Source organism: Paramormyrops kingsleyae, chromosome 24 (genome assembly GCF_048594095.1).
Source record: "Paramormyrops kingsleyae isolate MSU_618 chromosome 24, PKINGS_0.4, whole genome shotgun sequence".
Lineage (NCBI taxonomy): Eukaryota > Metazoa > Chordata > Actinopteri > Osteoglossiformes > Mormyridae > Paramormyrops > Paramormyrops kingsleyae.
Window position 1 is genome coordinate 7,687,769 of NC_132820.1, and position 15,171 is coordinate 7,702,939.

The window sequence follows — 15,171 nt, forward strand, 5'->3', positions numbered from 1 at the left end:
GAATTAAGTGTGATGAAATGTGTGATCATGCCCCAGTCAGTGAAAGTGTGTTTCCTACCCCTAGGCCCCAGAGGGTTAAATCAGCCTTTTCTCCCATTCCCGAGGGAGGTGCAGTGCAGGCTGCCTCCCTCCCTATTTTTTGGACAAGTGTGTCATAACAGCTATATATATATATTTTTTTTACAAAATTAGAGAAATTAAAGTCTGGAAGAAAAAATATGATTTTGTACTTCAAACAGCAATGCTCATTTATATGTTCATTTATATTTGAGGACACTACCTCATGTTTTGTGAGTATTCATATCAATTTACTCAATAAAAATGGAAACATTGAAGTAACTGTCTTTTAGTTATGAAAGAAACAAGATCGGCAAAAAAAAAATCGAGATCGGCAGGTAAGGTTGCCTAAGGATCGGTGATCGTTGATCGGCCAGAAAACTGCAATCGGTGCACCCCTAGTAATAATCTCAGTAATAATGTGTTATTTTAAAAAAGACTACAATTTTTTGACTAAAGCTAGACTAAAATATATTGAGTTCTTTTTTGACTAAAACTAGACTAAAATTAAAAGACTTTTAGTCGACTAAAACTTGACCAAGATACCTTGAGTTTTCTTTTGACTAAAACTAGACTAAAATGACGAGACTTTTAGTCGACTAAAACTTGACTAACAAAAAAAGATATGTGAATGACTAAATATGACTAAAACTAACAAGGACATTTGGCACAAGACTAAGACTAAGACTAAATTAAAAATACGTGACGAAATTAACACTACCACCCAGCTACCTGTCAGACAGTCCACACTTTCAGGAGCTGGGTGGGAGCAAAGACATGGACCGTCTGTGGGTCCCCATGCACCGGATTGGGAGACGCTGCTCTACACCGTCTGCTGCCCTGGATGCAAGCAGCCTCCGCCCCCCCCCCCCATCTCACCTTGGAGCTGCTTGAATCGTCCTTCCAGGATGTTGGAGTGCTGCACCTGATTGATGAAAGTGGCCGGGGAGGGGCACAGATCGCCGAATTTGCGTTCCAGCTCCATCCCGACTTCGATTTCGGACGGATAGATATTACAAATGAGTGACGATCAAAAGTCTGGGAGAATTTCTTTCCCACAGCTCCTGAGGGCAGCTGAGGTGAGCGAGTCACACTGTAATCCAGCTGGAAAATGAGGAACGCCGTCAGGTCTGGGAAAATCCAATCCCGTTCCTGCCAGTACCTCCCCTAATCCCCCCCCCCCCTGCGTACCGGTTCGGTAAGAGCACACGGGCCCCTGCTCTGCCTGTTTTGCAAACGCCTCTTCCTCCTTTGTTTTGACCCTGATCTCGCTCCCGCTCTCTCTCTCTCTCTTCGAGAAAAGGAGGATCCGAGTAGGTGGTGGGGGGGGGGGGGGGGACAGGAAGCAAAATACCTTCAAAACTGATCCAGCAAATGACTCTTCCTTTTGCATCCAAATCCTCCTCCTCAGTCTTTTCTTACCATCACACAAAGTTAAAGGAGTTTAGCCCAGAGGAGCTTCAAATTCACCCCCCCCCCCACCCCACAACCCCACCCCCAAACACAAGCACACTAGGCTCTGCCTTCCCTCCAAATTCTGCATGCATGCACAAACACCCGCCCTCACTTTGAACACGGCGGGGGGAACCAACCACAGCTCACTGTGGGGGGGCGGGGGTCACACAGCCGCAGCATGAGGTGAATTTTAGGGCGGAGCAGTGGCAAAAGGGGGAGGGTGACTTGAGGTGGGACCGTACCATTTGGAAAGGTATTCTCGGTGGGGGGGGGGGGCATGCAGGGAAATAAGTGACTAGAATCTCCTCCTGGCTCATGCAGGGATCCAGAAGATGTTAGGGATGAAAATTAATTCTGTAATGACTGTCAGTGTGGTCCGATCCCACCAGCACAAGAGGCACTGAAAATCTCCGTGTTTTGTACATTTCACAAGTTTCAATGTTGTTTACTTTGAAAGACAGACAGAACGATCCTGCTGCCTTTTGATACACACACACACACACAATTTAGGATTCCTAACTTCAACTGACACAGAACTATAAATTACAGTTTGGCAACAAATACAAAAACATTGCTGTTTCAGTTGGACAATCTCATAGGGCACATATCATGTGATCTCGCTCCGAGCTGATTTAACGCCCTGCGTGGCTTGCGCTCCGTCAGCTGCAACTCTAGATTGAAATCAGTGTTGACAAAAGGACAGTACGTTGGAGCCAGTGTGTTTACAGAAGATCGAAATGTACCTAGCGTTACCAAACAACAAGCCTTGTGTCAATGATGCATCAGGCCATGACATTTACATTCAGTTTATTTACCAGATGATTTTATGCAAAGTTTCTGAGAAGGTGCACAGGGACCCAACAAAGACACCACACCGCTAATTGTGGGATTTGAACCAACAACCTTCTGATCATAAACATAGAGTCTAAACCTACGGAGCCACATGCCGCCTCCATGAAAAGCTGGTCTTAGAGGAACGGCGGCTTAATGTATGTAAACGGGAGAGTCATGAGGACCGAGAGAGGGTTAACAATATGGCGGCACACCAAGGAAAGGCAGATGGTGCGATGGGTAGGAGCAGCGGGGTCTGTCCCAAATTTCTCAGCCAGTCCCTGGACGGCAAAGATGGTCTACTCAAACTGGCCTCCCTATAGGGATTTTCCCCAATCGGCCGACCTAAAAGGGATTTTCCCAGGCCTCCCATTCCGGGCCTCTCTTCCAGGGAGCGTGGCGACCAGAAATGCGGGACGAGAAAACAATTAACTAACTGCTGGTATCAGTCACTCTGCAATATTCGTGGTGCACTGACACCAAGTAGGGGAGAACATACAGATACAGACACAAACACACACAGATACAGACACAAACACACACAGATACAGACACAAACACACACAGATACAGACACAAACACACACAGACAGACACATAAACACACACAGATACAGACACATAAACACACACACAGTCAGGCACAAACGCACACAGACAGGCACAAACGCACACACAGACAGACACATAAACACACACAGACAGACACATAAACACACACACAGATACAGACACATAAACACACACACAGACAGGCACAAACACAACTGGAGTATCTTTCACACCCGCCAGAACAGGCTGCTTCTCACATCTCTCTCTGCCCCCACCTTCCCCACTGGACTCGGCAAGAGTCCCACACCGAGCTGCTCCGCCCCCACAGCGACCCCCCCCCCCCCAATGCACCGACAAGGCTTCATAGCTAAACATCTAATGTCACAGTGATTACAAAATATGAGTGAGATTTCACACCATTTACCAGACAGGCAAAAAGTGATGGATTTATAATCTGACTATCAAAGAGGATGCAGATACGGAGCTGACTAGCTGAGTGAGTAACGGATGCATGCAAATGAGCGCATGTCTGGGGAATATCGCAGTATTACAAGGTGGGTAGGACTGCTCAGTTGGTTGTGCTTGTTGAAACGTAATATATATAATAATTCACACAGCTGGATGTTTTACTGAGCTGAAGTTACGAGGCCCCCTTCTGGTAGCTGAAGGAGTGACCTGTCAAATCCCAGCCTGGTTGGTTAAGAAGTATGCAGCAAGCTGAAGATGAGGCTGGGGGGGGCAGGGGTGGGGGGGCAACAGGAGGCATCATCTCAACTGTGAAAGCATGAGACAGGCAAGCCTGAGCTGCGCCGGCAAAGTCTCACATGCAGCCTCAGACACACACAGACAGCACATACACACAGACAGCACATACACACACAGACAGCACATACACATACACATGAACAGACAAGCGGAACGTGCACGCACAGATAGAACACGCAGAGACACACAGACCACGGCCACACATAGGTGGGATGTGCATACACCCAGAGAGCGCATGCAGATGCAGACAGAACATGCACACGCTCACAGACAAAACACGAACACAAAGATGTAAGGCGCATGCACAGTTGGAACACATACACACACACACAGACGAAAATTGCTCACGCAAATGGAACATGCACACACTCGCATAAGGATAGAACACGCGCATAATCTGGCCACGACACTTCGGCTCGACCTGATCCCCTCCTTTAACTGCCTCCCCAGCCCCCCCCCCCATCACCCCCCGGAAGGCCTCATTAGCGACGCGCTGGTGTTTGCTCTCTCGCTTGGGCCAGTCCCCCGACCCACTACATGTGGCTAATGAAGCCAGACGTGTTCCCCATTTAAGAAAGGAGCTGGTTTCATTCTCAGCATCGCCAATCCGTCCCGGGTGCGAGAAACACCACCAGTACAGGCCGAAAGGGCCTCGTCAGGAAGGACGTCTGCTACCAGCAATCATACAGCATATTTTACAAAACATAACATATTAATGTTCTAATGGAATCTGATATTATCGTATAGTAAATAATGCAACCTGAAACAGCCCAGTGAATCCCAAATGGATATGTCATCTGAAGCACACTGGATTATAATATATGTTGTATAACACACTGCATTAGAATGCATGTAGAAAAAGGGTTACATAAATCTCTCAAATGACGACAAACCGCTCACCGCATTGTCCTTTCTCTGGCAGGCTGAGAATCGACTTTAACCTGCATCTATGAGTCGCATATTAAATTAATAAACAGAGAGGCTTGACAGCAGGTATAGAGACGCACTCCCTGCTACTGCCCTCTGCTGGACGCCAAGGGGCACTGCAGCCCAGCCCCACAGCGTTCATCACGTCACACATCAGCAATCCAAATGGGTTTTGGGCTGAAACGGCCCGGAGCTGTGCTGGCCCGTTGTACCTGCCAGAGCCTTGATCCGGGATCTCTCAAAGAGCCGCGCCGAGCTGTTCTCGTTGTCCCATTCGGTCTCGGCGGCCAGGTCCCAGCGGTTGTTGATGTCATTGTACTGCTGCTGGATCTCCAGGCTGTCGAAGTCGGTGGGGGAGATGGTGCTCATGGTGACCCAGGCCAAGGGTCAAGCATCCAACCTGGGGGGGCAGGGGGGGGGAGTTAACGACCTTCACAAAAATACCTGTGGCTTGTACAACAAATTCATTTTATAAGATGCTTTGGGTAATTGGGAACAGACGATGAGGGGGGGGGGATTCAGGCACAAATATTCACAGCATCGACCAGAAAGTAAGGGGGTTAGGTGGAAACCCCTCCCATTCCAGATGTTTGGTCCCAGCCTGAAGGTCTGGCCTCAGAAGGGGGCCTGCCCTTAACCCACCCCCCCCAGCCAAGCCAGAGGTCAGCTCTGCCTGTCTAGAACACAGTGTGAGATGGGGATGGGGGGGTGGATTTAGATTGGGGGCAGGGGGGATGAAGCTGCTCAGAGCAGATCCTGTGAAGGCACATCGTGATTCCTGTGAGTGTCCCCCCCCCCCCCCCCACGCTTCCCTGCCCTCTATTCAATGAGTCGACAAACCATAAAGTAACACATTCCCTTAATGAGAACCGGCTTAACGAATCTTTCGTTTTTAACGAGCAGAAAAAGGGAAGCTGACAGAACAGCATGCCTCCCTCCCCCAGCTCGGGAGGGGGGGGGGACATCTCCACCACAGCAGCTTTGAGCCACCCTGTCCTCCCCCCCATCTGCTTTGGACCGGTCCTGACTCTGTCCCATTTAGCGACGGGTCGATCCATCTCAGCTATTTTAAGGTGTGCCTCGGCCCCGGGGGCCATGCTGCCGCGGTGGAGCCGACCGGCGCTAATTTCAGCCACAATACAAATGGAACAGGCCGGTTTCTGGGGAGGTGCGTCCCCGATAGAGCGCGCCGGTGTCACGGCGACAGTCTCCGTCGGAAACTTCGGATGGTGGCCATATGCTCTCCCCACATTCTGTGATCTGATCCTTAGCAGCTAGACCAGGTGAATTCAGGAGGGGGGGGCGGTGTACAATTTTCATTTTCAGCGGATGATTTTATCCAAGTGGGTCAGACAGTCCCTGGAGCGACTGGGGGTCAAGGGCCTTGCTCAGGGGCCCGGTGGTGACATCACTCTGCCGACCGTGAGATTCAAACCGGCAATGTTCTGATTGAGCGGCACCATGCAACAAATATACAGCATGTGGCTCAGTGGGCTACGCCCCCCCCCAGCGGCGACCCCCTATAGCCAACTCGCTCTCATGCAGTGAAAAGTGAATTTCTCCATGGGGATCAATACAGTATTAATTATTAAAAGTGACAGATATTCATAGCCACAAAAATGCCGGTTCTGATTCGGTTCTGTGGTGTCAAACTTAAGTAGGAGCCAATAGAGAAGTCGAGAAACCAGGAATGGTGGCCTGGTGCTGATCGTACACCTTTGGGCGTGATCTACTGACCATTGGGACGGACTGTGACAAACACCAAGACGCCTAGAGGCCTTGCATCATGTGACAGATGCGGACACCCGCCCCCCCCTCAATTTCCACCCCCCTAATTCAATTACCAGTCCGTAACAGCTTTACTGCACACTACGTGATTAAGAGGCTAACACACGCTGCCCAGACAGACAGAAGCATCTGGGATTTAACCCCCATAGCCTTTCTGCCACTCCAATCCCCTCGCGGCTAAGGTATCGTACTCGCGTTCCAGTTTCAGGTCCCGGGCGACCGGCTGTTGTACCCTTTTCAGCAGATTTAGACCTGCTGTTGTACCCTTGAGAAGAGGGGCTACATTTAATTTTCTTCTATAATGAAAAGCCATATAAATTGGTAAAGGCTAAAATTACAAGCTATTAACCTATGTAGGGCACTCGAACGCATCTACTAAGCAAATCATTTTCAAACAAAAAGAATAACAGCAGGAATGTGCTTTATAAGTGTGTATGTTTGGTGTGTATGTGCCGGGGGTTGGAGGTGGGGGGGGGGAGGCGGTGGTCGTGGGGAGGTCATTTGGTCAGGCGGGCTCCCTGATTCATCAGCGTGACAGATGTTTGCCTCAGAAATGTCCGGGGTTAATCCACAGAATTTCACTCCGGGGGGGGGGGGTTGTTAACGTCATCAGTCAGCAGACACCCCCCCAGCACTCTCTGGGACGTGCCCCCCCCCCCCAGCACACATAGGCCGCCAGCTAGTCCCAGTTGATGCATTAGCCACAGCATTGGCAGGGGTTAGATATTAAGTACTCTGGTTTCCATCAACCCCAGCCGCCCCCCCCCCCCCCGCCACCCTACCATTGGTTAAACTGGTCACGTTCATAAACAACACCAAATGACATCTAAACAAACACAGCCATGTATGTCCGGAAAGACACAGCCTCCCTTCCAAATGAGGACGTCTAGTCGCAATTGGACAGATGTAGCCACTATTTAAAAGGCTGAAAAATGACAAACTGGAGCGAATTAAATTATTAGGCAGGAAGATGAGGAAGACAGAGGAGGAGCACGACGGGAAATGAGGTCGGAGCTCTGGGCTCAGCGGCGGCGGACGTCCGGCACGCTGATCTCTGCCAGGCCTCGTTGGCATGGGACCCTGGTTACTCCCTAAGCTTCTGGAAAGACGCTGTGCAGGGCGGGGAGGCCGGGGGCACCATACCGCTCTTTGATGGAGGGAAGAAAGGAGGGGGGCCGACAGGGAGGATGGGGAGGAATGGTAATGAGCTGCTGGGGGGGGGGGGGGGGATTGGCACCTGGGATGCTCCCTAAGAGGTCCGACAGAAATGGAGAAGTATTTGCTTGGGACAGGAGGAGACACGAAAGAGGGGGGGGGAGGGAGAGAGAGAGAGATGGAGAGACAGAGATGGGGAAAGAGAGAACCCAGAGAGGGCAGCAACTGCTGCTGATGAGGAGAGATTACAATACCGGGGGGGGTCCCCAGAGGACCAGATGGGGATCCTGAGTGGTGGGGGTCCTGAGAGGTGGGGGTCCTGAGAGGTGGGGGTCCTGAGAGGGGCAGATGGATGGAGCGATGGGTGGGGGGAGGGGTCCATGTGAGCCGACGAGACAACAATGGAACATAAATTAACTACTACATGGGTGGGTGGGTGGATGGGTATCCTGTGGTTGGGGGGGGGGCACAGGGGTTCGACAGGCACGACAAGTGGCCCCACCTTCTCTAAGAGGCTAAGAGACGACAAGCGTGGTGCATCACAAGATAAACAGATGAAACGAACGGCAAATCCCATTAGGGCCTGTTCAGGAAGCTTCCAGAAATAGCACTGCAGAAGGGTGTAATCATCTCTTGGATTAGCACAGGAAACAAAGATCCCCCCCCCCATACACAATGCTCAGGATCCCCTGAATCATGTGCCTTCACTCAGCACCTCAGCATCAAATGGAACACCCCCACTTCTGGGCTGCATATAAGTCCATTGCCGATGCTGGGGGGCGGGGGGTATTATCTCGATTTCAGGGCAAAATATAAATAATGTGCATATTTTACCAACTGTGACAGAGACTAAGAAGGCTGTCATTATGGGGACGGAATCAGTAGCCTCCACTACTCATCCTGCCTTGACCTCGGCCATTGTGGAGAAAGAGGGGACCACAGCAGCCTCTGCCTATGGTGCTGTGGGAGGTGGTGCCCCCTGCTGGCAGGATGACTAAATCACACTCTCGACCTGACTGATTAACCCTGTCACACACAAGCCTCTTCCAGGACGCTGAACCTCGAACCAACAGCACGCTTGATCTTACCCATTTATAATCCTGTAGAAGAAGCCATCACTGTATGCGATTGTGCTATTGTGTCACACTGCTGACCGCGGTATTTTCATTAGCTGAAAGGCATCACCCTGTTGACTTGTTCTGGCGCCTCGATCCCTCAACAATTTGCTGAAACAAACTCCATCAAGCTTATTAAAGCATCCAAAAAACATTCAGGTCAATGTTTCCCAAACCAGTCCACATTTTTGTTTTATCCCTCTCAACTTTCAACAAACCTGTACCATTTTTTGGGTGTTCTTGATTGGTTGGGAATTGGGAGGGAGCAAAAATGTGGACTGGCTGGGGATCCCTGAGGACCGGGTTGAGAACATTGTTTCAGGTAAAGTGCAGAAGCAGCAGCTTCATACAGCTCGTTCGAGGGTGAGATGTTTTTCAAAACAAAGTCACGTGAGCAGTTTTATAGACGCCTCATAAACAGGACCCTGTGGAGACCACGCCCACTCGGGGCCAACCCTGGAAACAATCCAAAGATGTGGGCAGTAGGGGGACTCTAGGGGGGCTGTGAATTCGACACACAGCTGACCTGTGAAATCCCCCAAAGTTGCCCAACGGTTGTCCTGCAGGTCCAACTTACACTGGAGATTGGAAAAATGTCCAATCTCCAAGGTTACGTTTAAATCTAAATGAATGTTAGAAAGATGGTGGAATGTAAACTTCGTAGTTATACTACCAAATCCGTCTTCAAATCCCAGTGATTTAGCGGATGATTCTATAAAAACGAGTCTCCTTTTCAGTTCTTTTAACACAACATGCTATTAAAAGGAAGGGCAAAGATATTCTTAGACAATCTGAGATCGATTTACTGTGGCATTCATAGATTTTTTTTCTCTATTTTTTTCTCTATTATAATTGGACTGCTCTCCTGTGTGTTTAATCGCTGCAGGTTTTTCTGTCCCATAAAACTGGCTTTTCCATCTTGATGAAAATGTGCGTAAAAGTGGGAAGAACATTTAAACTTTATTTATTTATTTAGCAAGCACGTTTATCCAAAGTGATGTGCAACTGAGAAAGCAAGGTCACACAGTCCCGGGCAGATTCATGGGGCGCAACACGGAGCCCTTGAATATGTAAAATTATTGTACGAGGGAGCCCAAGGTGACATTTTAATAGGGGGCCTAGAATTTCTTGTTGCACCCATGCAAAAACCAAAAGGTGGGATTTGAACCAACTACCTACCACTTACAACATATACAAACCTTCTGTGCACCACAAGACAGTGACACAAGTGATTGGTGGATCACTGTCAAAGATGTGGAAGAATCTGCAAATCATGCAGTGACAGAAGCCCGATCCACATCCTCGAGTGAGGGTTTGGGAATCGTCCCAAAAGCTGAAAACTCCACGTCGTGTCCCAGAGGTTCCAGCACTTAATTGATCCTTTGGTATAAGTACAATTAAATTTGTGAGTTCAGCTGCCAAAGTACAGATCACCACACCCACATTCTGACTCGAGAGAGAGACCGAAGGCGTTCATCTCCCTCAAAATGCTCCTCAGAAAACATCAGTGGGGCTCCCGGTGGCCCGTGGGTGGAATCGAGTGAGCATCATGTCACTCGGTGAAGACTGCGGCCTATGGAGTGACGAGATGCGGACAGCTGACAGCGCCCCCTGGAGCACGGGAGGTCCACCAGCTCTGCCCCGTCCCACTATAAAATGGCGGGGGGGGCGGGGTTAGTATTGTTTACATAAACAGCCAAGCCTTCAGAGATGTGGGAAATGCTTTCCTGGCTAAATTGACCCAAAAGTCACATTACGATGCATTATATTATACGCAAACCCTAACAAAACATGAAGAACGACGAATTTCACCCACTGATAACATCGGAACACATTTTTGCCCTGCGGAGGTTGATATTACTGCTCTCTACAGTCAATACCCACGGAGTGCACACCAGATTCCTGGTAATTCATCAACGGACAAACATACAGATTCAAAACAAGCCCAAAAAAGCTTTAGATAATATGTTCCGAGTGAAGACAAGCTTGCTGTTAACTTGTCCTTGTTTATATAGATTGCGGCAAATTAAAGACCAGCTTTCCGGTACATTTTAATTTGATGTTCTATGTAACCGCCTTCATATCACTTGGTAAACCACTTAGGGATCCTGAAAGGTTGTGACCATGGCAACGCTGGTTACCTGTGACCACAGCGTTGCCGTGGGCAGGGCCAGCATGGCCTTTTTTGGATATCACGGTGAATTAGCTCTGAATGGATTAGCCACTCAGAGGTGACGGCAGCTGACGGGGCAATGAGTGCTCGCTACAGCGCCATCTGGAGGTAGGAGGAGCAAAACGGCAGCACTCGCAGGCCAAAATGATCTGCTAGGTCCATAAAACCTACAGTACACCATGTTCCCAATCTCCTATCACTAGGAAGCTGCCTGATGTGCAACAACTGGCCAGCTCACATCCATCAGATTTAATGATGCATGTGACTCAGCGGGTTACGATGCTGTGCTTGTGATTAGAAGGTCCCAGATTGGTGCCATCGGGCCCCTGACCAAGGTCCTTAACCCCAGGTCGCTCCTGGGAAAGGCTGACCCGGCTCTCAGTAGTATGTTGCTTTGGATAAAAATGCTTGCTAAATAAAGTGTTTGTTTACTCTGTTTGCAATTGCTAAATAAAGTGAAATATTTACTCTTTTGACTACCTTGTATATGAATGTTTTATTTATTCATTCTATTATTATTTTTTATTTAATCTATAAATGACACATCTTCAGTGACCATTTTAATAGCTACTTTTTAAGTAAGAAGTACATCCAGCGTATAAGTTAGGCAGAAATGCTTTCATTGTCAGGATTGGTCCCCAACTTGCCCCATTCAGTCATCTCCCCATTTGGCCAGCAGCTGTCACTGAACACTGCGGATGCCCTCCGTCACCCATAACAAAGAATGCGCAGTCACTGAACACTTTGGATGCCCTCCATTACCTGTAACACAGAACGTGTAGTCACTGAACACTGAGGACGCCATGTGTCACCCTTAACATAGAACGCGGAGTCAATGAAGACTGCAGACACCCTCTGTAACACAAAATGTGCAGTCACTGAACACTCTGGATGCCTTCCATCAACCCGTAACATAGAACGTGCAATCACCGAACACTCCGGACACCATCTGTCACCTTGTGTAACCTAGAACGTGCAGTCACTGAACACTCCGGATGCCTTCCATCAACCCGTAACATAGAACGTGCAATCACCGAACACTCCGGACACCATCTGTCACCTTGTGTAACCTAGAACGTGGAATCACTGAACACTGCAGATGCCCTCTGTCACCCTCTGTAACACAGAACGCGGAGTCACTGAACACTGCGGATGCCCTAGGTCACCCTCTGTAACACAGAATGCGGAGTCACTGAACACAGTGCAGATGCCCTCTGTCACCCTCTGTAACACAGAATGCGGAGTCACTGAACACAGTGCAGATGCCCTCTGTCACCTTCCCCAAAAACATCCCCAAGGGCACAGCTGAGATTTACTGTTCCATGCGTGTCAGCAGATCCCGATTGCCTCAGAATCCATGGGGGTCGGCAGCCACATCCTACCACAGCCCCACACCATCAGGGCAGATTGTTGTATACAGGCTGTCATACAGTCACACAGATAGATACACTCACAGGTACACACACACACTCTCACATGCCCATCACCAGCCGCTTTCCCATCATCCTTCAGGCCCTGCGGCTGCGATGGAAACCCTGTGACGTGACACCCACCAGGAGTACAGTTACTCTCAAAACTACGGCTACGATTATGCTGAACGCCACCGGAGTTTGGAAACAATCGCACTAGGGCAACTGATGTCTGCGGCGCAGACATTTAATCACAGCCGGGGCCGTGCGAATTACGGAGCGCGCACACTGCCCTGGCACTCTGTGGGTACACCCCCCCCCCCCCCTGTACGCGGTAGAGGTGTGCAACACCCCGATGGGTGAGAGCCCAGCTTCTTGGCATCGACGCCCAAAAACCACCCCAAACACGCTGAAATATGCAATCATATTACGGGGCATTGCCACCTAGGTTCCTGGGCTGCCTCGACCGGCAATTTTTGTTCCTGCCTAGTTCCATGCGTCACTTTACCACCAGAAAACAGGAACTGTGACCTTAATGCTTGTTAGACGCAAATAGCTTGTAGATTGTACACGGCGTGATTCAATGTGGAATCGCATTTGTACTTGTACAATTTTCAGTTGGAGAGAAAAGCAGTATCGGAACTACGATGCAAGAAACACTAGCCACACATAAAAATAGCTATCATGATGACCGATTCGGGAATTAATCGATCTTTTGAACCAGATTATTTCAGTGAATCGGTCAAACTTCTTTTCAATCTAAAAGAATCTAACTTTTTGTACTTTGACGCACTGCACAGGTCAGTCTTAATCATAACAACTGAAAAATATTAGACAAATTATCATATAAAAACAGTAACGTTTCTAAATTCACCATCATTTGCTTTTCATAGAGCGTCTATAGTCATGTTGCCTTCAGTGCCCCTCTGCATACTGTAATCCAATATATTTGTGTTATGTACATCTCAAAACATGTCCCAAAGTAAACCCAGAGCACCATCTAGTGGCTTCAAAAAAAACAGCAGATGGTTCATGAAGCCTCATTTTGGCCATCAGTACTGACTCTTGGCGATGGACAAGTTAGCCAGTTCGGCATGTTCAGTTGAAACGGTTACTAGGCAATTCTCGTGAGACTCATAAGACCCATATGAGACGTTAATAAACTTCTTAATGTATTATTATTATTTCTTATTTAAAATGCATATAATTACATTATTGGCCACCATCAGCACTCTTTCTGTTATTTAATTAATTTTGTTTGGCGTAAGTTTATGTAAGTGACTGCGAGGTTTGTCAGAAACAATAGCTGCGTTGTAGCTGGACTGACTGTAGGCCTATTTCAATTTTCCACACACTAATGCATAACTTTCAAGTTAGGGCCCGTGCTTGTGATCAACCAATCAGCAAAGTTTACTGCTATAAACCCCACCCAGTAGTTCATGACCAAGCGAAAAGTAAGGACTGAAAAAGGTTCCGGAACTGCTTCCCTGTGGTGGGAATGTGACAAAAGATCCTGATTCCTGAAAATGTTTCAGTGATGGGAAAGCGCTTAAGACTGAATTCTAATGGCTCAACATCCATATTAATGACCTGTGATTCAGAAGATGGAGCAGCGAGTTCAGACACAGTGAGCAGCTCTTCACCATCATCCTCTCACTTTTTATTTCGATAAGCAGAGCGAAAGTGCATGAAAAACTAACACAATGTACAAAAAGCTAATAAGTTCTCCCAAACAATCACAGCTGTAATCTTACTTGCTTTTTACTTCCAAGCAAACACAAGAGGAGCACACACCTAAAACAGCCGTCCCATTAAATAGCAATGCAGAAATTATTGCAGCGAAAAGATTACATTTATCCACGCAATACGAAAGAATGAATTGATAAAGCAGCCATTTTAAGCTGTTAACTTGTCTAAGTAGACACATTAATTAAAATACACTGATCGATTAATGTTCTGAGGACCAAGACAATAGGCGAGGAATAAACGGGGGTTTTAATATCAGATATTGATATATTTTCTATAATTATCGGTTATGTAATAAACTTGACATTCACATCACAAGCCCCTTAAAATTGGGCCTGTACCTCCAGGCTGGAAGTCCCAGGTGTTGTAGGGTAATGTCATTATTTTCTTTATTTAAGAGACCCCTAACCCCCCCATTTTCTCCCACCAGGGAAATCAGAGGGATATTTTTATGGAATAACACACAGCTGGTGAAAGAAAGGTGTTACGCACCCCCATCTCCTCCATTATTCATACTCAGCAGTGTGCGGCAGGCTTTGCTTAGTGACGGATTATTAAATGCACATAAACCTGCTATTCATCTTTTGGCCACCGGGCGCACTGTGACGCGATCAGCCCCCTCAGACCTTCCCGTCTCCGTGGACACCAGCGGCCGCAGGCCACACGCCCTCCTCCGAAATCTGTGCGCCGAGACACTAATCTGATTTCAGTTACCCGCTTCTGTCCCTCTACCTTCCCCAAATGCCCTAATAGAGGAGATTAGCCCCGGTTAACCCTAAACAGGACCGAAGGGACCTTACTCCTAGGGCAGTCCAAGATAACAGGGTCTTAAGGCCTCATGTTTGACCCGTGCACCTGCTCTGCGGTGCAGCCATGACTTTCACTCTGCCAGCAGGTCAACCGCAGCCAATCGGCTTCCTCGAAGCGGTCCCACGGGCTTCCGGGAGGACGTCACGGAAACCGAGGCATGCAGCTCCGGTGTTTACGTGTCTCCTGGACGTGCCTCAAAGCGGAAGATTGCAGGGGGGCAAAAAACAACAAAAAAAACCGGATTGGATCGCAGAATGAATATATGCTCGGCTAATTAGGCCAGGTGACGCGGCTATATTTAACGTCGACTTCCTGCGCTACGTGAAAAGGGGAAAATCTGTGTTCAAGGGCAGGGGGGGGGGGGGGGTCGAATGGTGATGAGCGCGGC

General features: G+C 48.5%; 1 protein-coding gene across 8 annotated transcripts in view; it reads right to left on the minus strand.

Annotated features, from left to right (window-relative positions):
- LOC111839545 (spectrin beta chain, non-erythrocytic 1-like) overlaps positions 1-15,171 on the minus strand; it is a 64,586-nt gene that overhangs the window by 45,276 nt on the left and 4,139 nt on the right. For 5 of the 8 annotated variants that reach the window (XM_023803554.2, XM_023803551.2, XM_023803556.2 and 2 more), the window contains exon 2: positions 4,800-4,987. In XM_023803554.2, the coding sequence (XP_023659322.2) occupies positions 4,800-4,956 (157 nt within the window). In that variant the 5' untranslated portion in view covers positions 4,957-4,987. Of the gene's footprint in view, positions 1-936; positions 1,228-4,799; positions 4,988-15,171 lie in introns of those variants that run through there. The other 3 variants (XM_023803558.2, XM_023803555.2, XM_023803559.2) reach the window with 2 other exon arrangements.